Source organism: Marmota monax, unplaced genomic scaffold, assembly GCF_021218885.2.
Source record: "Marmota monax isolate L192 unplaced genomic scaffold, Marmota_monax_Labrador192_F-V1.1 WCK01_AAM20220418_F8-fsc00038, whole genome shotgun sequence".
Classification (NCBI taxonomy): Eukaryota; Metazoa; Chordata; class Mammalia; order Rodentia; family Sciuridae; genus Marmota; species Marmota monax.
Window position 1 is genome coordinate 10793363 of NW_026692498.1, and position 24142 is coordinate 10817504.

A 24142-nucleotide genomic window follows, 5' to 3' on the forward strand; every position below is an offset into this window, starting at 1 on the left:
CCCTTCCAAGCTGAAACCTTCCAAGCTGACACTCTAAAACTAAAACCACAACCCTCCAGACCCTCTGCCTTGACAACTCTGCAGAACGGGTTCATTAAAATCCTTACTTGACTGCCTACAGTAATTCTTTAACTGCCTTCAGTGTTAAAGAACACTCTCTCTGTGCTCTTGGTACAGCATCCTGAAACCCTGCAGTGGTGTGACTTGAGGGTTATAGATATTATAGATATTAGAAATTAACTCAAATATAACTCAAATATAATAGATATTAGAAATTAGGTTGGAATAAAAGAACTCGTGTTTGCCCAGCTTATGTCTATCAGATAACCCACAAGTATTTGGTGAACTGCCACCACTGAAAGTGATGTGGCCTGTGAATTTATTGTTATGTAATAAATTTTGACATTGTGGAAAGACACAAATGTGTTCGGTCTGTTAATGACATAGATCACTCAAGAGAGTTAATTAGCTAGATTCAACCATCCCACCATATATATATATATATATATATATATATATATATATATATATATATAAAATTCTTAAAACATCATGCTGTACATTATCAATTCACACGATTTCATCTGTCAACTTAAAAAAAAAGTGTGGGGGTGGGGTTGGGGAAATCGTCAAATTAAATTTGACCCAAAGCTGCCTCCAAAAGCATTTATGTATGTCACTTCCTTTTTCTGTCTATAATCGTTGCCTGCCCACCTCACTGGAAACTCTGTAATCGTTTGTTTGCCCAAATAAACTGCCAAATTAAATTTGTCTAAACTTGTTTTCCTTCTGCACAATCACACTCAGCCGGAGCTTCTGCAGGCCAAGCCTGGCCCGATCCTATTTGCCTTTGGGCTTCGGCCTCAGCGAGCTGAGACCCACCCAAGCACTCCCCGGAAACCGTTATTCTGTCCACGGTGTTCCCTAAGAGCCATCCCTGCAACTCCCCGCCAGAAACTCAGGAAGCAGAATTTAGCCGCGACCACTTTAAGGTACCCGCGAGGGGGCGCGTGTTCGCAGCGCCGGGAGCAGACAAGTCCCTCCAGGGGCGCCGCCCCTGCGGGCCAGCAGGAGGGCGGTGCTCGCGCCCCACGCCACGCGGCTCAGCCAATGGGAGCGCGCTTCGCCGGGCTCTGTGGTCCGCACCGCGGGTGCTGAAAACCCAGCACGCGGATTGTGGGCCCTGGGCGCGCGCCAGCGGACCGCTCCCCGAGCTCGCGAGGCCGGCGTGCACTGCCCAGAGTCCCAGAGCGCGCGCCCGACAGCCCCTGCCCAGCTGGCGCGCGGCATCGCCACGCCAACAATGGCCCCCGACCCGGTGGCAGCTGGGACTTCAGCTCAGGGATCCATCCCGCGCTACTTCACCTGGGAGGAGGTGGCGCAGCGCTCCGGGCGCGAGAAGGAGCGATGGCTGGTGATCGACCGGAAGGTGTACAATATCAGCGAGTTCACCCGCCGGCACCCGGGGGGCTCCCGGGTCATTAGCCACTACGCTGGGCAGGATGCCACGGTGAGCGCCGCCAGGCAGGGGCACGGGAGGGGGCGGGCCAGGGCCGTACGTAGAAGGAGCGGGAGACAGGAAGTTTGGCGCCTTGGTGGACCACCTACTAATTGGGAGGAAAGCCAGGAGGCGCCGGATGATCGAGTGTCCTGTGGACACGGGGGCAAGAGTAGGAGAGGGGCCGTAAAATGAGTCTGGGGGGTTGGGGCTGGAGGCCAGCAATGTGCACACACAAACAAAGGGCTGGCTGTTCCCCACGTGTATTCCATCCGCAGCCCCCGTCTGCCGTCTCCAGGCGTGGACAGTACCTAGAGCCGGGATAGGAGGAAGGAGGCAGCGAGAATACAAGGCCCGGGGACAGCGGTGCTGCCGAGGGCCCAGAGAGGAGGGGTCAGTGCAGGGAGGGAGTTACGTCCTGTCTCCAGGGCTAGGAGCTGGAGGCGCAGCCGCGTCGTACTTAGAGTGCCTGTCGGAAAGTATTGGGCTGCACTTCCAAGCACGAGAGGAATCCCTAAAGGATAGGGTTGAATCCCGAAGCCCGCTGCCTTGGGATCCCCTACGCTTTGCGGAAACGCGGGGAAGGGACTCACCGGCTAGAAGCGCGGGGAGGAAAGGGAGTGTTGTGCTGAGGTGGGGGCGCCAGCTTGGGCATACACTATGGAAGATTTCCAGAACTGTCTTTGAATACTGCCGGGGAGGTCACTTAGCCAAATATCAGGGGGTCTCTAGCTATTTGGCACATACGACTGCTGTCCTCCCTTGCCTTGCTTCAGGGTGGGTTTGCTCTGCAAAACCCAGATCCCATTGGTTGATTGGTTTGGTTTTTGTATTTTTGCGGTCCTAAGGATTGAACCCCCAGGGCCTTGCGTGTACGCTAGGCAAGTGCTTTACCTTTGAGCAACATCCCCAGCTCTTTGAGACAGGTGTGCACTATCATGCATGCCTAGCTCTACTGATTCTCTTTCTGGATTACAAAGAGCCTTTCATAGCCTCCCTGGGCTGGAGCAGGGGATGAGGAGTGATCACCGCTTGTGACGGGTTCATCATTGTTAACCCCTCCCTTCCCATTGGATCCGTTTCTAATCCCACACAGTGTGGTGTGACACCCTAAACCTATCACCCATCTTCATTCCCATCTTTGCCCTGATGTCCCAAAGCATGCCTCAGGTCACTAGAGTTCCAGCTAAGTCGCCTGGAGCTGCAGGGTGAAGACCTGCCCTCCCTCTGACAAGCTGCCTTAGGTGTGAGGCTAGAGCCTGTGCGGTTTGCGTTGCCTGTAGCGACCACTCACAAGCCTAGGTGGTTGTAGACAGTATGAGCCTAGGCCGTGCTTGCGGAGATGGAGCAAGTCCGACAACAGGCTGTGTGTGATTTGGGGCCTGGGACACCACAGCTGGGTTGGTGATTGGTCTGGATGTGTGGTGCCACCGGATTGTTGGCTCCGCCCCACCTCACTAGCCCCTTCTCGGCAAAGGGCCACCCCCCACCCCATCTGCTAATGTGAATCCTGTCTTAGAGGACTCCACTTAAATTAGGCATCTTGGGGAGGGGTTGGTAAGAGTTAAAGGAAGTTGGGAACCCTGCCCCTAACCATGGTGCACAGAAGGGGAGAAATGTGACAAGTTCCACAGTTCACACCGGGGACTCGGGCACTTTTTTCAGGAAGAAGCTGGCTCAGAAAGAGGGACCTTGTTCAAATTTCAAAGGAAGAGAAGTCTCAGCCCCACCCATCCCTTCTGCCTGTTTCTCACCTATGTCTAAATTCCTGGGCAAAAGCTGTTCCCAGGCACCAGGGCCAGCCCAGCCAGGTCTTTCTGGGTGACCCCTGAGCAGTGTTTCTCATTCCTTGGTGTGGTGCTCTTCTCATGGTAACCCACATGCTGAAGATGAGCTGTGGGCAGTTGGAAAGGCCTGAGCACACTCAGGACAGAGGCTGGAGGGAGGTGGTCCCTGCTTCAACTTGGGTAAGTCTTCCTGCCTGCAGAAGCTGGCTTTGGTGTGAGCTGTTCAGGGACTGGGGCTGACTGCTCACCTTGCTGTCTTCTCCCCACACATGCAGGATCCCTTTGTGGCATTCCACATCAACAAGGGCCTTGTGAGCAAGTATATGAACTCTCTCCTGATTGGAGAACTGGCTCCGGAGCAGCCCAGCTTTGAGCCCACCAAGAATGTGAGACCCGTTTGCTGTTTGGAGATTTGGTTGATGGGGAGGGAATGGAAACCTAGAGATAATAGGTGACAGTTTTCCAGTTTTCAGGAGGTTTGAGATTCCTGCCTCTCTTGTACAGTCACAGGGTCATGGGCCCAAAGGAACAGGACTTTGGAAACTGTGATTCTCCCAAGGGTGCCACCACCAATACTGCAATACTGCAGGCATCATCCTTGTGAGCAGCAGGAGATATATATATATATATATATATATATATATATATAACTTTTTTAATATATATATTTTTAATATGGATACAATATCTTTATTTATTTTTTTGTGGTGCTGAGGATCGAACCCAGGGCCTCACGTGTGCATGGCGGGCACACAACCCCAGCCCAGGAGACCTATATTTTGAACACTTACTCTGTGCCCAGCATAGACCCATAAAATCCTCATACATTTACATGTGAAAAAACTGATGCTCAGAAAGATTTGGCACCAAGGATCACACAGTAAATGGCAAACAGGGACCTACGTCAAGTCCTGTTTAACTCATAGGCATAGTCCCATTCTTAGCAGGTCCTCCTGTCACCATTCCCCATCATTGTGGTGTCTCTGCCTACGATTATGGACTTCCCACAGCTACTTCAGTGGGAGGTCCTTGGGCCCTTGTCTCCAGCAGTGTGGGTTGCAGCTGGGAAGAATTAACAGCCCCACTCTTCCACAGAAAGAGTTGACGAATGAGTTCCGGGAGCTGCGGGCTACCGTGGAGCGGATGGGACTCATGAAGTCCAGCCACCTTTTCTTCCTGCTATACCTGCTGCACATCCTCTTGCTGGATGTTGCTGCCTGGCTCATCCTTTGGGTCTTTGGGACGTCTTTTGTGACCTTCCTCCTCTCTGCAGTGCTACTCTGTATAGTTCAGGTAAGAGCCTTTGACTTGTCGAGTGCACAGCCATTCTTGGCCTCCCTGGGGAAAGCTTTATACACTTCAGAAGACCAAGAATCCTGCCTGCAGATCTGAAGATACCCAGGGTAGTAGATGCACAAAGAGAACATTCCATTTTCTGTGACTTTTATCTGCTCATTGGCCACATGCACATTATCATTTCTCTTAATGTCTCTAATCCTTCTTCCCATGGAATTTGTTCTCTGAAACTTCAAGTTCAGGTTCTATCACAGCCCAGTGTGCCAGGAACCAAGATCCTGGTTTCTCAACAAAGCTTGACTCCCTCCCCTCTACCAACATAGCCCAACATGCTAATAATGGTGGGTGCCCAGTTGTTGGCTGTCAGCACCCATGTGGCAAGCCTGCTTATCTCTGAGTCCTTTCTGTTTCCTGGATTGAGTCCATCCTAAGTCATGGAACTTCAGAGATGGGGAAACTGAAGAGCACAGAAGGCATTGTGATCTGCATCAACTCCCATGTGAATCAGTGGCAGAGCCAGAGTGAGACCCAGGTTTCCTAACTTCTTTCTTGATGTGCTCAGTTGGGAGCACTGTGGCCAGCACAGGCCTGGGTGAGTGAAGGAAGAGGGATAGGCTGGAACAGGCTGGCGGCTCTTGGCACTAACCTTCTCTCCTAGGCTCAGGCTGGCTGGCTACAGCATGACTTTGGTCATCTGTCAGTCTTTGGCACCTCTACATGGAATCACCTGCTACATCATTTTGTGATTGGCCACTTGAAGGTCAGTGGGACAGAGGGGGCTCTCTGAGACTCCAGTCTCTAAGGGGGTGTCTGAGTGGGGGAGAGGTGATACTAGGTTTTCATATTCACATCCCCGATTCTCTGTAGGGGGCCCCTGCCAGCTGGTGGAACCACATGCACTTCCAGCACCATGCCAAGCCCAATTGCTTCCGCAAAGACCCGGACATCAACATGCATCCCTTCTTCTTTGCCTTGGGGAAGGTCCTTTCTGTGGAGGTGAGCAGAGGTCTTAGTGAATGGTCTTGGGGAATGGAAAGCAGCCAGTACAGAGGGATTTGGGGGAAATACAGTGTTGTTGGTGTAGGCAAGACATCCATTGGGGACTGGGCTAGCTGGGGCCCTTGCATTTTAGAATTTCTGGGAAGCAGCAGGTAGTCAGCCAGGACTGGGCTGCCCAGGACAGAATCATCCACTCCTCCTACTGAGTTCAGTCAGCAAAGAGTTACTGTGTGAAAGTACCACAAGCTTCAGAGATCCAGAGGATGACCAGAAGATGACTGCAAGCCTCTGTTCATCCTTGAAGGTGATACATGGCACCTCCTAGGGGTATTTTGTGACACCCCTGCCCTAGAGTCAGGGTCATCACCCTGCACATACTGATTGTCTCTCTTACACTGGATATCCTGCACTGTCCCAGTTTTCCCCAGTCCAGGGATGGACTATCTACTCCTTTAATGCCTAGTACCTGAAACATCCATTCATTCAGTACATTTGGCTGCCAGTATCCTTGAACTCTGCATCTGAAGGTGCAAGCAACCACAGAAAAAATATTCAGAAAAGAAAATTGAATGGCTAGGAATGTAGCTCGGAGGTAGAGTGCTTGCTTAGCACGCACAAGGTCCTGGGTTCCATCTCCAGCACTACAGAAGAAAAAAAGAAACAGAAAAGAGAAAATGGTGTCCGTGACTTGAACATGTACACTTTTAAAAAAAAATCATTTCCTAAACAGAACAGTAAAACAGGTGTTTTTGTAGTATTTACATAGTATTAGGTATTATAAGTAATTTAGAGAATTTAGTTTCCCATGAGAGACTTGTTGGTGCATGCCTATAATCCCAGCAACTCAGAAGCTGAGGCAGGAGGATCAAAAGTTTGTGTCCAGCCTTGGCAATTTAGCAAGATCTCTCAAAAGAAAAAGGACTGGTGATGTAGTTCAATGGTAAAAAGCCCCTGGGTTCAATCCCCAGTACTTGGGGTAGGGGGTTATTTTTTTATTTTTATTTTTTTTTTTACTGAGAAGGGGCTGGGGGTGTAACTCACTGGTAGAGCATGCACAAAGCCCTGGGTTAAAAATAAATACCAAAGCCCATTTTGCCAGGCTCACAGGACTATAGTTATTTGCAAATGCCACTTTATATAAAGCACTTGAGCAACTGCAAATTTTGGTATCTGTGGGGGATCTTGGGGCCAACTCACTGTTGAAACCAAGGGGCAACTAATTGCCACCTTCTTGGTTCCAGCCTGACTTCCAGGGTGGGCCTGAGTCGTTATCTGAGGTGGGAGCAAGAATCCCAAGCTGTTGAAGGAAGAATGCCTGGGGCTGGAATTTTGGTGAACTCTCAGTGAGCATAAGCAGTAGAAGGTTCTGAATGGCCAGCAGAATTTTTGAAAAGTTAATTTAAAATCCTTTGTCCCCAGGTTCCATGCTACAGTCAGAGTTCTGCCAGGTCCCCTTCACGCACTTAATGACATTTCAGCTTGCCAGGGATTAAACTGTCACTGAATGTGTTTCAGTTCCAGGCAAGAGTTCAAGGTAGCTGGCTCTCCTTTCCCCTCTGGTCGTGAGAAGAACTCTGGGAGGACTTTGGTAGCACTGGCCATCCTATTGTGAGGCGCTCTTAACTGGAGGCCCATGTCCCTGCTGTCCCTAAGGTTCTTATTTTCCATGTCCATGGTTCCTTGGGCCTCCAGCACTGTGTTAGGATCAGCACTGTGCTGGTGACGAGCTTGCCCTGGCTCTGGTGGCTGCTTCGAGAGCAGTGTGGGTGCTAGGGTTTGGATCTTAAATGTCCCCAAAGGCTCCCTTGTTGAAGATTTGGTACCCAGCTCATGGCAGTACTGGGAACTAATGGAGACGCTAGGAAGTGGGGCCTAGTTGGAGAAAGGTCATTGAGGCCTGCCCTTGAAGGGTGTATTAAGACCCCAGCCCCTTCCCCTGTCTTGCTTCCTGGTTGTTGGTGGTGTATCATACCCTGCCTCCGTGATCTGCCTCACCAGAGACTGAAACTTCAGAAACCATGAGCCAAAAAAATCCTCTCTCTTTTAAGTTGTTGACCTTGGGATCTTGGTACAGTGACAGGAAGCTAACTTGGTGGTAGAGTTTTAGGAACAGCGCTGGGCTTATCTGCAGACATCCAAAACAGAGAATAACTTGGGAACCAAAATGAGCTTCCATTGTTTCCTTCCTTCTAGCCAGGAGGCTGAGGATGGGTCGCCTGTAGTGAATGCCTGTGCTGGGGCCACGTGGGGCTCGGTTCAGTCCCTTTGGGGATGGCTTAACTGAACAGTGAAGCCCTGGCTAATTCTGTGACATCTGCCCTAGGCCTCCTAACTCTCCTGGAGGATAAAGAGTAAGAAGGGACACTTTGCCCCTAACAGAACCCTTCTGACCTCTGAGAGGCTTAACATGGTGGGACAAAGTTTTGGGGACCATAATGGCATTTGATTCCCATCCAAAGAGAGCAATGGATGGGGCTCCTTTGCATTTCCCATCCACCCCACCAACCAATAAAGGTGACTCTTCCAGGTTTCCCTTTTCAGTTAATGTTGCTTGAGAGGGAACGTCCCTCACCACCACATCTAGTTTATCGGCAAACCTTGTTGACACTGCCTCCAAAATATATCCAAATTCCATCAAGTTTTCTGTATCCACTGCCATTCATTAGTTCATTTTCTATTGCTATAACAAAATGCCTGAGGCTAGGTACTTTATAAATAAATAAAGAGATTTATTTTACAATTTTAGATACTGAAAGTCTAAGATTGGGCTGCTTTATCATTTTGGCCTCTGGTAAGTGCCTCATGGCAGATACTGTCATGGTGGCAGGAGGGCCTGTGAGAGTAATCACATGGTAAGAAAAGCCAAAGACCAGGGAGAGGCCAATCTTGCTCTTTTTTAACAACCCAGTCTCAAGGGGGAACTAAATAGGGTCTCACAAGAATCACATTAGTCTCTTCTGAGGGTGAAACCCCAGTTATGTAGTGACATCCCATTAGGCACCTCTTAAAGGCCCCACTACCTCCCAACATCACCACATTGGGGACCAAGCCTCCAACACAGGAACCCTTAGAAAGCAAACCATGTCAGACCACATACCCATCAGGTCTATCTCTGGTCTGGATTAGCTTCAGCCTCCTCACTTGTGACTGTGCCCTATAATTCACTCTAGCCAGAGTAAGCCTTAGTTTTTTGGTGGTGTTGGGACAGAGTAAGCCTTTTAAAAGTACAAAGCAGATTGTGCACCTATCTTGACCTTACCAGAGCTTTCTGAGGTCCCACACGAGCTGACCTCTCCCTAGTTTCATGATCCTGAGCGTCCCAAGCCTTTGTGCTGGCTGTCCCTTCTTTCAGTGTTCTTGCCCTGAAGCTTTGCATTGCTAGCCCTTCTCATTCAGGGAAGACTTGAGAAAGCCTTTTGACCACCTTTGCCAGATCACTGCCTATTGTCCCTGTTTTTCTGTTTATAATCTGTAAATTTTTTAGAGATGTTTACCAATCTGTTACCAGCTTCTTCTCCTCGGGTTATAGCTCCATACAGGTAGGAACTTCATACTGGTGGCCTCTGCTCCCTGACAGTGACTGGCATAGCTAGGTACTCCAGTACTTACTGAGAAAATCTGTGAATGCAGACAGAATGCTTCGTCTAGCTGAAGTGCCTTGCACAGAGTAAGCTCAGTGAGTAGCCTGAGGATGCAGTGGGGGGACGCATGAGAAGACGAGCCAGACTTCTGCTTCTGCTGTGCCCTTGGGGTTGTCTAGTCACCAGAACTAATTGGGCAAGAAATGCAGGAGCTGTGGAGTGACAGCAGGGCAGACACCGGAGCCCTGGGCTTCCTGACTGAGCTGGAGCACAGCCTGTCCTTGTAGCAGCTAGGCTTGTTAAATAACCACCACCCGCAAGGGAGAACTTTGCCAGAACCTTCAAACTGCAGAGTTGTTCTTGGTATCCTTTCCACACATACTTGCCAAACCTTGTTTAACTTCCAAGGGTTCGGGATGGGATATAGCTCAGTTGGTAAAGTGCTTGCCTTGCATGCACAGGCCCTGGATTCAGATCTCTAGCACCAAAAAAACCCAACAATAACAACAAAAAACTTTCAAGTAATTTTATAAAGTTCATGTTGAAATCAAGCAACCAAAATATTTTGATGGGGGACTAGAGGCTGCACATAGAGGGAGTAGCTGCCTATGCAGGAGTTTTCCATGGAGACGCAGATGTCCAAAGAGTACCAGGTGGGAGACAGGAAAGGCAATGATGGGGCCTGAACAAATTCATGACAAAGACGTCTTTGGATGAATCTTAGAAGTCCTGAGGTCTGACAGAACCTGCATTACACACATCCTCATGGGGCACAGGCCATTGAGCTGTGGGTCATGTCACCACACACTGCAGGCTGCAGCCAAGGCCTCACTCCAGCTGCTGGAGGTAAAGCTGGGCCGCAGTCTGGCTGGGCACAATCAGGAGCCACTTGTCAAAAGAAACTAACTTTATTTTTAGAACCACACACGACAAACAAAATAGTCTCTCAGGAAAAACCCTCAGAGCCTCAACTGCCACCACCGGCTTTCCCCAAGCCTCTCTCTCCCACACAAGCTTCTCTCCACCTCCCACAATCCTCCTGCTCTTGAGGCCGATTGGCTGGGTCACGTGGGCGGAGCCAAAAAAGTCCCCCAATGAGCAGCTCCGTGGTCTGAAAGGGCAGGGAAACAGTCCAATGAGCATCACCGCAGAGGAGCCAATCAGCTAGATGTTGCTGGGGCCGAGGAGCCAATCAGCTAGATGTTGCTGGGGCCGCTGTGAGCCAATCATCAGCCAGCAGCTGGAAGTTTGCTGGGGCCCCTTTGGCTGTGGCTCTCAACATCTCCCCCTCTCTGTTTAAACAACAAGCATGTGGCTTAGGGACCGTGCCTGTTAGGCAGTCCAATTCAACATATGGTCCTTACCCGTCATCGGATGAACTGACCTCTAGGCGTCAGCCTCCTGTCTTAGGTTGGTACCACTGCAATTGGATCATACCCGTCACTGACTACCGGTCCAGCATACAGCCATACTTGTGGATAGGCCTTTGCACCTGTGGGGGGGTGAGGTTCTTTGCCTCACCTCTGTTGGCCCCCAAATTTTAGACCATCACTAGTAGAGGAGGATGCAAAATGCCATGACATTAAGCCAATTGAGGGCTTCTTTGAAAAATTGTACCACCGGTGACACCATCAGCAAAAATACTCCAGCACTACCACAATTCCCTGTACCAACAGATAGTTCACAATGCATACAGGTGAGCTCACAATGTGTCCAGGCAAGTTCTGCAAGCAGTTCAGTGATGGCTATTGTAGAAGCTGTAGATTGGTTTTATCTTTGACTTCACCAGCACTGGGATGAAGATAGGAATTCTGGCAATAATGGCTAAAGAAAAAATTATGTAACATTCCAGAAGGCACTAAAAGAAAACAATTTTCTTAACAATTTACATTGTCTTCACCGGCACTGGGATGAAGATAGGAATTCTGGCAATAATGGCTAAAGAAAAAATTATGTAACACTACAGAAGGCACTAAAAGAAAACAATTTTCTTAACAATTTACATTATCTTTAAGAGAATTATTAAATATAATGAAAAGGAAAGGTAAAAGTAAACAAACAGATCTGTTAACCTTCTTTTTTGTTTACATATTAAAACAATCCTCAACAGTTGTTTACCCAATTTAAATTAAACCATATAAATCACGTGAAAAAAAAATATTTGGATCCATTTTATCATGAGCGCTCATCATATATGATATATGGACATACGTACATTCAAACATATAACACAAAACACAAGTGTGCACACATAATATAATACATACAACACATAACATTATAGTAAAGGCCTTATAACTTTTTACAGGTGAAATCTCCATTGCAATGCTTAAAAACTCTATAGTCAAAAAATAGAACTGATCAGCAAAACATTAACCTAGGTCTGTATGAGCTCAAAAAACAAAATAGAACTTCATGATATGGCAAAGGGCAATAATAAAATAGATATTGAAAAAAGCATCCTGGTTCTGTTGCAGATGTAAGAATAGCCAAACTGGAGTTTTGGATATCAGTTGTTATGGATTTGAGCCAAATCATCTTCTTTTTGGTCTGTAGAAATCGCTTTAGTTAATCTTTCTGGAATCCAAATCGGCTGCTGTTCTCCCTGTGGAAACACATAAACACACCCCCGATCTCCAGACAATCACTGGGTCAGGACCTTGGTTAATCTCTCTGGAATCCAAATCGGCTGCTGTTCTCCCTGTGGAAACACACAAACAGACCCCCGACTCCAGACAATTACTGGGTCAGGACCTTTCCATTGTCCTGTTAGAATATCCTTCCAAAGTACCTTGGGCTTATGTACATTTTTTGGACACATATGCCTTTCCGCAGCACTAAGTCCTGATGAATCCAAATTTAAAAAGTTTAGAGTAAAAAGGGTTATTTTAAGTTTATCTTTGGGGAATATATACCCCTTCCCAATTCCTTCTTTTTGCTTTAATAAGTACATTTTAATAGTTTGATGAGCTCTTTCAACTATGCCTTGTCCCTGTGGATTGTATGGGATTCCTGTTATATGAGTAATGCCAAATGTTGAGCAAAATTGTTTAAAAGAGGTAGAAGTATAACCAGGGGCATTATCTGTTTTTAACTGTTTTGGAACACCCACAGTGGCAAAATTTTGTAAGCAATGAGCTATAACATCTTTAGTTTTTTCTCCGGCATGAAGGGAGCCCATCAAAAATCCAGAAGAAGTATCAACTGTAACATGCAAATATTTTAATTTTCCAAATTCTGGCAAGTGTGTGACGTCCATCTGCCAAATATGGTTAGGTATCAATCCTCTAGGATTGACTCCAAGATTAACTTGTGGTAAAAAGGTCACACAATTTTGACATTGTTTTATTATTTGTCTAGCTTGTTCCTTAGTTATTTTAAAACGCTTTTGTAAAGTATTAGCATTGACATGGAACTTTTTATGAAAATTTATAGCTTCTTCTAGTGTAGAGAAAATATGTATGTCATGTGTAGTTTTATCTGCTAAATCATTGCCCAAACTAAGGGCTCCAGGCAATCCTGTATGTGCCCTGATATGTCCTATAAAGAATGGATCTTTTCTGTCCCAGATTAGACTTTGTATAGTGGAAAGCAAAGAGAAAACAGTAGAAGAAGGGGAAATCCTACCAGCATCTTCAAGAGATACTATAGCATTAACTACATACTGAGTATCAGAAAATAAATTAAATACAGAATCTTTAAACATCACAAAAGCTTGTAAAACTGCATTAAGCTCTACCTTTTGAGCTGATTGTTTGGGTACTAACAATGTAAAAGTTTGATCAGGGGTAACTCCTGCTGCTGTACCATTATTTGACCCATCAGTGAATATATTTGGAGCATTCATGATAGGTGTTTTTCTTGTCATTTTTGGAAAAATTACAGGATGCAATGACCAAAAAGACAATAAAGGATTAGATGGTAAGTGGTTATCAAATGAAACATTAGATTTACACATGATTATTGCCCAAGTATTTAACTCATTAGCTAACTCATCAATTTGATTCATAGTATATGGAGTAATAATTTTATTGGGAGAAATTCCAAACACTCCCTTTGCTGCTTTTATTCCTTTGAGTATTAATTGTCCTACAGCCTCAGGATACCTAGTAAGAATAGTGTTAGGAGAATAAGATAAATGTATCCATAATAATGGACCTTCTTGCCAAAATACTCCTGTAGGAATATTTTTTGTTGGTAGTACAATAAATAATAAAGGCAAACTTATATCAATTCTATCCAAATGCATATTTTCCATATATGTTTCAATGATTTTTAATGCCTTTCTTGCTTCAGGCGTTAACATTCGGGGTGAATTTGGATCTGATGGACCTTTTAGGATATCAAATAAAGGTCCCAACTCTCCTGTTGGTATACCTAAATAAGGCCTTATCCAATTTATGTCTCCTAATAACTTTTGAAAGTCATTAAGTGATTTGAGTTGATCTACTCGTATTTGAATTTTTGGTGGACGGACCATGGTTGAGGATAATAGAACTCCTAAATAATTAATTGGAAAATTTAATTGTACTTTATCTATTGCTATCTCTAGATTATAATTTTTTAATAAGTTTGTAAGTGTGGCATAACATTCTAGCAATGTGTTTTTATCTTTGTGTGCTAATAATACATCATCCATATAGTGAAATATTTATAGTTCAGGATTTTGATTTCTAAGTGGCTGGATTACTTTGTTAACATAAATTTGACACATAGTTGGGCTGTTAGCCATCCCTTGAGGGAGTACTTTCCATTCATATCTCTGATCAGGACCTTCATGATTCAGTGCAGGGATAGTAAATGCAAAACGTGGACTATCCTCAGGATGAATTGGAATTGAAAAAAAAAAATCTTTAATATCTATAACTAAAACATACCAGGTTTTTGGCAAAGCAGACAACTGAGGAATCCCTGATTGAGCAGGTCCCATAATAACCATCTCATTATTAATGGCTCTTAAATCTTGCAATAATCTCCATTTACCAGATTTCTTTTTGATGACAAAAATGGGAGTATTATGGGAGATACAGAAGGTTGTATATGTCCTTCTGCTAATTGTTGTTTGACCAGGTCATGGGCTGCTTGTATCTTTTCTTTAGTCAGGGGCCACTGAGGAACCCATACTGGTCTTTCTGATTTCCAAGTAATTTTTATTGTCTCAGTGGCCCTTTCTGAAAATCCAACCCATGTCTGTCTGTTCCTTGATCTATTTGTATTGGTGCTGCTATACCTTGTTCTTGTTTTTCTAATCTTTTTCCTTTCCTAAAACCTTGTCTAGTCATAATAGTGGGTGCATTTTGGTTGATGTTATTTGTTAATGTCAAACCTAATTGATCTAGGACATCTCGTCCCCATAAATTTACGGGAAGATGATCCAATACATATGGCTGTATAGTTCCTTCACATCCTTCAGGATCCTTCCAATCTAATACCATTGCACTTCTATGGGGATTAGTCGCCACTCCTAGGCCTCGAAGCGTTTGAGTGGCTTGTTGTAATGGCCAATGTTTTGGCCATTCTTGACGAGAGATGATGCTAAGGTCTGCACCTGTATCCAGTAGCCCATTAAATTCATGTCCTTGAATATTTAGTTTTAGCATGGGGCGAGAATCTAAATTTAAAGAAAGCATAGCCCAATCTACACCTGTGGAGCCTAATCCCTTGGAACCTCTTTCTACAGTACGACTGGAAAATTTATCATGTAGGCTGGGTATTATTAGTAACTGTGCTATTCTATCTCCTGGTGAAATTACTGATATACCCTTTGGAGAACTGGCTATAATTTTTATTTCACCTTCATAATCGGGATCAATTACCCCAGGACTTATCATAAGTCCTTTTAGAGTAGAAGAGCTGCGTCCCAATAATAAGCCTACTGTTCCTTTGGGAAGAGGTCCTTTCACCCCTGTGGGAATGATTTGAACTCCCATCTCTGGAGTTAGTACTGCTCTGGCGGAGGCGCAGATGTCCAACCCTGCGCTCCCTCTGGTTTGTCTGATGAGGGATCTGATGGACAATGTGTCCTGGGCACTACCCTGATGGGGTTGCTGGGTTCCTCCAGTGCTCCGTATATTTGTGGTTTTGGGCCCCGGAGCATTGGGCCCCCCTGTCCATTTTTTGGCAATGGAGCCCAATGCCTTTCTCCACGATATCGTGGATAAACACCTGGTCCTTGTTCGTTTTTTGATAATGGAGTACCCTCTATGGTGGTTTGAGAACGGCATTCATTAGCCCAATGTCTCCCTCTACGGCATCGTGGGCAAATACCTGGTATTCTACTCCTTTGATACCTAGTTTTGTTAAACCCTCCTCCAATGGGGCAATTCCTTTTAAAATGTCCTGTTTGTTCACAATTGTAGCATGTTCTTGGCCTGGCATCTAAAGCCTGTTTTACTGCAGCTGCCACAATTTGCCCTTGTTCATTAATGTCTCTGGCATCTAAAGCCTGTTTTACTGCAGCTGCCACGACTTGCTCTTGTTCATTAATGTCTCTACATAATTTAATATATGTGTTTAAATCTTCATGTTTCCATGGTCTAATGATATCTCTGCACCAACGATTCGCTTGCTCATAAGCCAGGTGTTTTAGTAATGGCATTGCTTGTTCTGTATTCCCAAAAACTCTGGTAGCTGTTTGAATAAGCCTATCTACAAATTCAGCATAAGGTTCATTAGCTCCTTGTATTACCTTAGATAATTGACCTTGTAAACCTCCATGTCCTTGTAAAGTCTTCCATGCCTTAATTGCATCTGCAGCAATTTGTGCGTATACGCCAGGATCATATGCAATTTGTTGCTGCTGATCCTCATAAGGTCCCTTTCCTAACAACATATCTAGATTTCTCTGAGGATAGCCAGCTGCTGCATTTCGCCTAGCCGTCTCCTTGCAAAATTCCTCATTGGAATACCTTCTATAACAGGTATTGTCCTCCATTTAGCACAGCTTTACACATATTAGCCCAATCTGCTGGCGTCATGTTCAAGTTAATGGATTCGACCAAGCTTACAGTGAAGGGTGCTTGAGGACCATAGGTTGTTACAGCCTCTTTTAGCTGCTTCACTGTTTTGAAATTTAAAACTTGGTAAAATCGCTGCCCTCCTGCCTCAAATACAGGGCATGTTAATATTTGAGACCTTGTCTCAGGATCCCAACTATCAACTGCGGGGGTTGGGGGCCTCCCAGCATATGGAGGTGGCGCTGTTGGTTGGACACTTTCGCCCTCTGGTGATAGAAAGGTGTTAGTAGCAGTCTCCTGTAGAGGTGGTGCTGTTGGTTGGACACTTACACCCTCTGGTGATAGAAAGGTGTTAGTAGCAGTCTCCTGTTGTAACTTTCCCCCTGATGGCTTTTTCTGTTTTACACTTTCTTTCTCTGTCTGACTAGCTTGAGAGGCCTTCTCTTTTACTTGAATCATTATGTCTTCTCCTTCCTCTACCATTGTCTGAACTGAAGGCTTTGGACTAAGCAAACAAGATACGAATGTCCACAATGGCAATGTGCCAACTGGCAGAGTCCCTGGGCTTTTCTTTTCTACTCTTTTTAAATCTTCACCATGATGGTTCCATTGTGATATATTTAACAACTCCTCCTTAAAAAGCCATGGGCTACATTTCTGTATTGTATCAACGTATGCCCTGACTGCTCTTGATTTTACTGGGATGCCTCCTTCCTCTAACAATTTACTTAACACTCTTTCAGTTTGTTTTTTACTAATTTCTGATCCCATATTTCTACTATAATACAACCCAACAAGATGACGCCAAACAAAACCGAGACAGAATGAAATAAAAAGGGAACAACAAAAAGTCATTATAGCCTTTCTATCCTCCTGACATGTGCATCCGTCCTTTCTCCCTATCTGTTCCTCAGACGTAAATAGTTTTTCCTCAGATGTGAGCGGTTTTTCTTCCGTCTCACTCATCTCCAGGGACAGGCAACTTAAAACAAAAGTGAAGCAAAATAAAAGAGGAATCTTAAAATGGCTACCCATCCTCTCGCCCTGCCCTCAGGGGCGAGCAGTTTCACTTACCCTCAGTCGCTCCCCGTGCGAGCCACCAAATGCCGCAGTCTGGCTGGGCACAATCAGGAGCCACTTGTCAAAAGAAACTAACTTTATTTTTAGAACCACACACGACAAACAAAATAGTCTCTCAGGAAAAACCCTCAGAGCCTCAACTGCCACCACCGGCTTTCCCCAAGCCTCTCTCTCCCACACAAGCTTCTCTCCACCTCCCACAATCCTCCTGCTCTTGAGGCCGATTGGCTGGGTCACGTGGGCGGAGCCAAAAAAGTCCCCCAATGAGCAGCTCCGTGGTCTGAAAGGGCAGGGAAACAGTCCAATGAGCATCACCGCAGAGGAGCCAATCAGCTAGATGTTGCTGGGGCCGAGGAGCCAATCAGCTAGATGTTGCTGGGGCCGCTGTGAGCCAATCATCAGCCAGCAGCTGGAAGTTTGCTGGCAGCTGGAAGTTTGCTGGGGCCCCTTTGGCTGTGGCTCTCAACACCTGGGGCCTTCCAGTAGCACCAAGAGGCTGATGACCCATGCGGTGGGTTCAGCTTTTGAGCAGGGAAGGGAGGGGACTGGGTGGCTGGTCTGTAACTGGTTACTGCTAAATTATGGTCACTTTTCATTACAGCTTGGGAAACAAAAGAAAAAGTATATGCCATACAACCACCAGCACAAATACTTCTTCCTGAGTGAGTGTCTTCACCCACCACGGGGAGCTGCCTTGGGTGGGGGGCTGCTGTGGGGTGTGAGGAGGAAACAGCTCTCGATGATGGCATTAAAGTATTAAAGTTAAGGAAAGGGGCTGGGGATACAGCTCCGCTGGTAGAGTGCTTGCCTTACATGCACAAGGCTCCAAGTTTAATCCCCAGCACCACCACCCAAAAAAAAAAAAAAAAAAAAAGAATACAATCCAGGAAAGGGGCTGGAGCAAGTACCCACCCTGCCCCTGTCACTCCCTGCCTGGAACTGTTGCCCTTCCACTGAGCAGAGTCAGCAGGCTAACAATATTTGACTAGAGGTCATTTGTGTTGGGGGCAAATTAGCTCTTTCCATGAGGACACCTAGTGGTTAGTTTCAGCCCTCCGGATGAGCTTTAAACCTTACCTTAAACCTTGTCAGAGACCCAGGTCAAGATGATCTGGTGGGGCCCTGTCTGACCCATAGGGGACCAAATGTCCTCATAGTTGTGGGAGGATGGGACCCGAGGAGGACTGTGAGCTGAGCAAAGATGCTGTGGCTGCATACTCTCTAGAGCTGCTGCATCCATCTTGTTTGGAAGTCTGTTCCAGATGGCCCCAAATAATGAGCCTTAAAACTCCTTTGAATTTTCAGAATTTTAAAGGGAGGGAGGGCAGGGATCAGTGTGAAGGCATTTATCCTGATTGCCTGTTAGCAACTGTCCCTAGCAGAGAAAGGAGGGTGCAGCGGACTTGTGGGAGAAGGAATTTCAAAATCCAAGGCACATCAAGGAGTCCTGGATGGGCATGCGACGCATGGGTTAGAGCAGCATCAGATGCTGCAGGGAGGGGACATGGGAAGGGAATGGGGCAGTGCGTAGAATGGGAACCACTTCTGCAACTGCCAGTTTTCTTTCAAAAGTAGCTCCTTGCCTCTGCCTGTAGTTGACCTCCAGGGCTTCAGATCAGGGCAGCACAACCCAGGTCGCTAGTCCAAGGAAGTGAACCTCAGCCTATGAAGGGTCAGAGGATCACATGCGTGTGCACACACACACATTTTCCTGTCCCTGCCCCTTCCCTTGACGTGCACAGTGGAGCAACCAAGAACTTGGCAGATGACTATGGGTGCAGAGCTTGGCCAAGCAGCACAGGGGCACTGGGGGTATTAGCAGTGCCCTTTAAAAGGTGTGGGAGCACAGCATGCTCTGGGCCTGGGTTTTGAGTTTTAACCCTGGAAAAAGATGGCCCTCCTACCCCTCCCCTTCCCTGGCCTCCTTTTGGGAGTGGCTTTCTCCAGGTGGGCATTCGTGCCTACCTTCCTTCAGTGCCTGCTGGTGTGGGGCCAGCTGAGGAGTGCTAAGGCAGCTGGAGGAGCAACCTGAGGGGACGGGCAGGGGCAGCCCCGTGCTGGGGACCATTTCTTAATAAACCCTCTGTGGCTGTCCCACGGCTCACACCTCCTTCCTGTCTTTTTCCTCCCAGTCGGGCCCCCAGCCTTGCTGCCACTGTACTTCCAGTGGTACATTTTCTATTTTGTTATCCAGCGGAAGAAGTGGGTGGTAAGTATCCACGGCCAAGAGTCCCATGTCCTGTGTTCTCCAGCACCTGGTGGGGGAAAGGGGTTCTCCAGGGGGAATAAACTCCAGGCCCAACTTAGAACAAAATAACAGGACAAGGTATGATGCTCCCTGTCCCTAGACAGAGGAAGGGATCTGGGCGCACTCAGCAGGACCCCGCCTCCTGGGCCTGGCTTCATGCAGCCAGTGTGCCCCCAGTCCCCTGTGCTGGGGGAGGCGATGGGAGCCAGTCCTTCCTCTCAGGGAACCTTCAGTGAGGCAGGGTATGATTGATACCAGGAAAGAAGTACAGGCAGAAGCAGCTCTGGGCACTCCACAAGGCCTGCCTGTGTCTGCTTTGTAAAGTCACCTTTCTAGCTGGCCTCCACGGATGGGTGGAGTTGGCAGACAGAGGTGAGGCAGGGGATGAAGACCAGAGCACAGAAGCTGGGAGGTAGGGGTGAGTTTGGCCAGGCGTAGCGGAGGACTCCGGCACCAGGGAGGAGTACTGGGCTTGGTTCACTGCGCAGAAAAGGGCAGGAGCTTTGACCAGGGCACTGGGGTGCACAGAACCCTGGTCTTGGAAATTCATTTGGCAGCATTTAGGTAGGTTGGGAGGTGCTAGAGGCAGGGAGACTCGTGGGGCCCTGAGAAGGGACAGGCTAGGAGGGCTGGGAGTGCTACCAGCACTGGTACTAATTGTGTAGGGTGGGGCCACTGAGAGGAAAAGCTGAGGACGGCCAGGTTCCCCGGGTGGCTGAGGCCGCAGCAGGCGGAGGAGGGGAGCGGGGAGGGGGCCAGAGCGGCCGTGGCAGCGCTGCTCTGCCATTCACACTGCAGGACCTGGCTTGGATGGTCACCTTCTACACCCGCATCTTCCTCTCGTACGTGCCGTTGCTGGGGCTGAAAGGCTTCCTGGGCCTTTTCTTCATCGTCAGGTAGTGTGGCGGGGTGTAGGGACTGGCACAGGGAAGCACAAATGCTGGGTCTGGGGACCGCGCTGGGGGTCTCGGGCAGCAGGAGCTCTCTCAGGAGTTGACCCGGGACAGTGCACAAGCTGGCACTGTGACTGAGGAAGAGGAAGACTGCGCTCTGCTGACTGACTGTGTGCCACATCCAACAGGTTCCTGGAGAGCAACTGGTTTGTGTGGGTCACACAGATGAACCACATCCCCATGCACATTGATCACGACCGGAACATGGACTGGGTGTCCACCCAGGTAAGGGACCATCATCTGGAAGACCCAGGCATAACACAACTAATGAAAAGGGTGGAGGGAAGATGGTAACAGCAAAAAATAAGTCCCCCAAGGTACCCCCACTCATTCGCTTGAGGCTTCTCTCCTGCCGTAATGTGAAGGGAGGGACCAGGGACAGTCTAACCTGCCCTCTTTAGCTAGCCTGACCTGGGGCGGGGTGGGCTGGCCTTTTGGCTCTAGACATGCTCCCGACCTCCTCCTCCAGCTCCAGGCAACATGCAATGTCCACAAGTCTGCCTTCAACGACTGGTTCAGCGGGCACCTCAACTTCCAGATCGAGCACCAGTGAGTCAGGAGCCCCAGGAAGCAGGGCGGGAAGGACCTGGGGTGGGGGTGGGGGGCGACGACGACAGGAAGGGCAGAAGCCACTGACTTCACTGACTTTCCCACTCTCCCTGAAGCCTTTTCCCCACGATGCCCCGGCACAACTACCACAAAGTGGCACCCCTGGTGCAGTCGCTGTGTGCCAAGCACGGTATAGAGTACCAGTCCAAGCCCCTGCTCTCAGCCTTTGCCGACATTGTCTAGTGAGTATCTGAGCCCTGGGGGTTGGCTGTTGGGAGGGGAGGGCAGGGCAGTGGGAATGGTGGTGCCCTGTGGGGTGGCGAGCAATGGGAACATTTCCCTGTCACCTGGGATAGAGGAGGTCACCACGGCACAGGCAGGGCACTGTGTGGCCAGGTCAGGCCCTTATTCTCACTGGAGTTCCCCTCAGCGCTGTGCCCAGGCCAGCTTCCTCAGAAGCAGAAGGGCGGAAAGACCTGTCTGTAAGACCTGCCCCTCCATCTCTGCTTGGCTCACTGGCCCATCTCCCTCACCGTCCACTCTTGTGTCACCCTGCAGCTCACTGAAGGAGTCTGGGCAGCTCTGGCTGGATGCCTACCTTCACCAGTAAGGACAGCGCCTCCCTGCTCCATCTGCAAGAGGAGAGGGTGACTCTGGAGCCAAAGCAGAGGGGAGCTCAAGGGACGATGCCACTACATTCCAACGTTCAGAGCGGGGAGGGTTAGGGGACATAAAAGTCAGGCTCCAACTTTCCCCTTTACCTTCCAGATACACATCTAATCCCCTAAGAAGGGTGTGGGGACAAGCAAGTCCCCAGAAGGGGAGGAGCTGTTGGAGCCAGTATGTGAATCAGTTCTTGTTTCATTTTTCTACTTTGGCAGATGAACATTGGAGAACACTGGGTGAGCCCACATCAGGCAGCAGCACACTCCCTGGTCCACTTGTCAGTGATGTCGCTTGCTAACCTCTGGGAGGGAGCAGCTGACCACTTTGAGAAAGATCTAGAAGGGAAGCATTCATGCACAGAATCCTGGGGCTTAGCACAAACTGCCTGCCGTGGAGTTCAGCTTCCACATCTGCCCTTGCTGTTGGGAGAGACTGTTTTCCAGTTTCAAAAGCAGCCAAGGCCAAGATTGTGGCTTTAGTGACATTTGGCCTTGAAGGATCTTGGGGCCACTGGTTTTGGTCCCATGTTCTATTCAAGGTCCAGAGGGAACATTAAGTAGAGTTGCTGGCCATCAAAAATCACTTCTTTTTGACTCACTTCCAACCCTCCCACCCCAAGGAAAAAACAGAACTCCCAAGACTAGGGGCTTGCTTCTTGTCAGCCAGCAAGCAAAGGCCTGACTTCCTTCTCCCTAGAAATAAATGGGGCTCCCAGCGGCTTCCCTTTGTTTCGCTACTTGTAGTTCCAAGTTTAATAGCAATTGGTGAGCCCAAGTGATTATGAAGTTTCAGTCATGAAGAGTCTAAGGGCTTTAAGTAGAAACAGATTTTCTATACCCTAAATTATGTAACAGCATTTTCTAGGAGTAATGGGTTACACTAATCACTTCACAGTTCTAAATCCAAAATAGGAAAGTTGGAAATACACAATTTTGTGGTCATCATTGCTGTAGCTAGGCACTTCCTCCACCCTTATTCATCTGGAGACCAGATAGGGATTGAGGAATACCTCTTAGGAAGCCCATCAGTCTAACGCTGATATGCCATTTTTTGATCTTCTGGTTTGTGAGACAGTTTAACTCATGTTTCCAGAGAACAAACAGGAACACGCTCAAGAAGTCTTGCCGAAGGCCTGTCGCCAGCACTCACACCCTCTTCCTCCCCAAGCCTGTGGCCAGTCAGGCCCTCGTTCTCTCTGAAGTTCCCCTCAGTGCTGAGGCTTGGTCTAGATCCCACAGTCCAGCCAGGACATAATTTCTTTAGCTCTTCAACAGCATCTACCTAAAGTGTATGGAACATTTGGACACTGGGAGAAGAGAATCTCAAACAGGCAGCTGAGATGAGGGTGGCGAGGTTGGCAGGGCTACTTAGGTTTGTCAGGTGCTGGGGACAGCGGGTCACAGGGGTTCAGGCCTTTTCCTTTGGGCCCTGAGAGCCTGGTTTAAATCCTGGGCAGGAAAATCAGAAGCAGAATGGAAGAGTTGGCTTTCACTGGCTCCCTCACTCCAGAATAGGTGCTGATCCCTCCCCCTTGAGGTATGGGTGTGATATCACCAGCCTATCTAGCCAACTGGCTTTGGGCCCAGTCTGAGCAAATACCAGTGAACTTTATTATGCCAAGACCAGGTCCTCAAAGCACCTGTACCACCATGGCCTTTTCTCAGCCCATACCATTGTGGCCTCACGGGGACACAGGGTGATAAAAGATACAATGTTATAGTATTAAAGCAAGTGACCTCAAACCCCACTGACAGACGAGAAAACAGGCTTACAGAGGAAAGGTTGCCTCTGGTCACAGATCATGGCAGAATATGTGAACTCACTTTTTCAAACTCCAACTCATGTTTATCTTTTTGTTATTTTTATCGTTCTACTACCAGGCTGGAGGCATTTTCTTTAATTGGGCTCAGTGTCGGTATCTTTTTGTATACCAACGTTAGCACAGTAACTGATGAAGTAAAACTGAAAAATAAAGTTGATTTTGACCAAATGAAGGCTATTCATTATAACCCACAGTACTTGTCTATGTGTGTGCACAGGATTCTCTGGTGACGGTGCACCTGTGTCCTCTTAACTTTTGGAACATGAGTCACTGCAGACTCCCTCTGTATAATCCTCTAGGGAACAGGAAGGAGCATCAGGACTCTCCAGGTAATAAGCAGGCAGGGTGGTCCATGGCAAGGAAAAGCAAAGCCAATTCTTTCCCATATGCGGAGGCCCTGCCCGGTTGTCTACATCACTTCCTCCTCATGAGACAATGTCTCCACCCTACTGTCCTCTAGTTTTCCATTTTGACTCATTTAACCCTTCACTTTGTTTTAGTGCCTACATCTTTGCAAGCACAATACCTCAGACCTAGACAGCAGGGCAATATCTGCACCCTTCATCCTACTGAAACAGTTCTAAGCAAAAACGTCTGCAGACGAAAGATTTTTCCCTGTAGCGTGCCCATGCAAAATTAGATTTATGAACTTCTAGAAAAGACCAAGCAACAAATTTAAAAAAACAAGCACAAGCCAGGTGTGGTGG

General features: G+C 47.7%; 1 protein-coding gene across 2 annotated transcripts; it reads left to right on the forward strand.

The window, feature by feature from the left end:
- Positions 1–1165: 1165 nt before the first annotated feature.
- Fads1 (fatty acid desaturase 1) lies at positions 1166–23603 on the forward strand. Of its 2 annotated transcripts, none has more exons than XM_046445576.2 (12): positions 1166–1510; positions 3561–3671; positions 4381–4578; positions 5240–5341; positions 5449–5577; positions 17799–17859; positions 19330–19406; positions 20244–20341; positions 20527–20623; positions 20868–20947; positions 21064–21189; positions 21506–23603. In XM_046445576.2, exons 1-12 carry the CDS (start codon positions 1304–1306, stop codon positions 21555–21557), a joined length of 1338 nt encoding a protein of 445 aa, XP_046301532.1. In that variant the 5' UTR covers positions 1166–1303; the 3' UTR covers positions 21558–23603. The 2 variants fall into 2 exon arrangements, with proteins under 2 accessions (XP_046301532.1, XP_046301531.1); XM_046445575.2 differs by lacking the exon at positions 1166–1510 and adding an exon at positions 3316–3465.
- Positions 23604–24142: the final 539 nt, after the last annotated feature.

Bases quoted from the DNA above. Each gene is read 5' to 3' on its own strand.
- Fads1 (XM_046445576.2), top strand. From the start codon at position 1,304: ATGGCCCCCGACCCGGTGGCAGCTGGGACTTCAGCTCAGGGATCCATC. The intron at 5,342-5,448 runs GTCAGTGGGACA...GATTCTCTGTAG, and splicing joins TTGTGATTGGCCACTTGAAG to GGGGCCCCTGCCAGCTGGTG. The intron at 21,190-21,505 runs GTGAGTATCTGA...GTCACCCTGCAG, and splicing joins GCCTTTGCCGACATTGTCTA to CTCACTGAAGGAGTCTGGGC.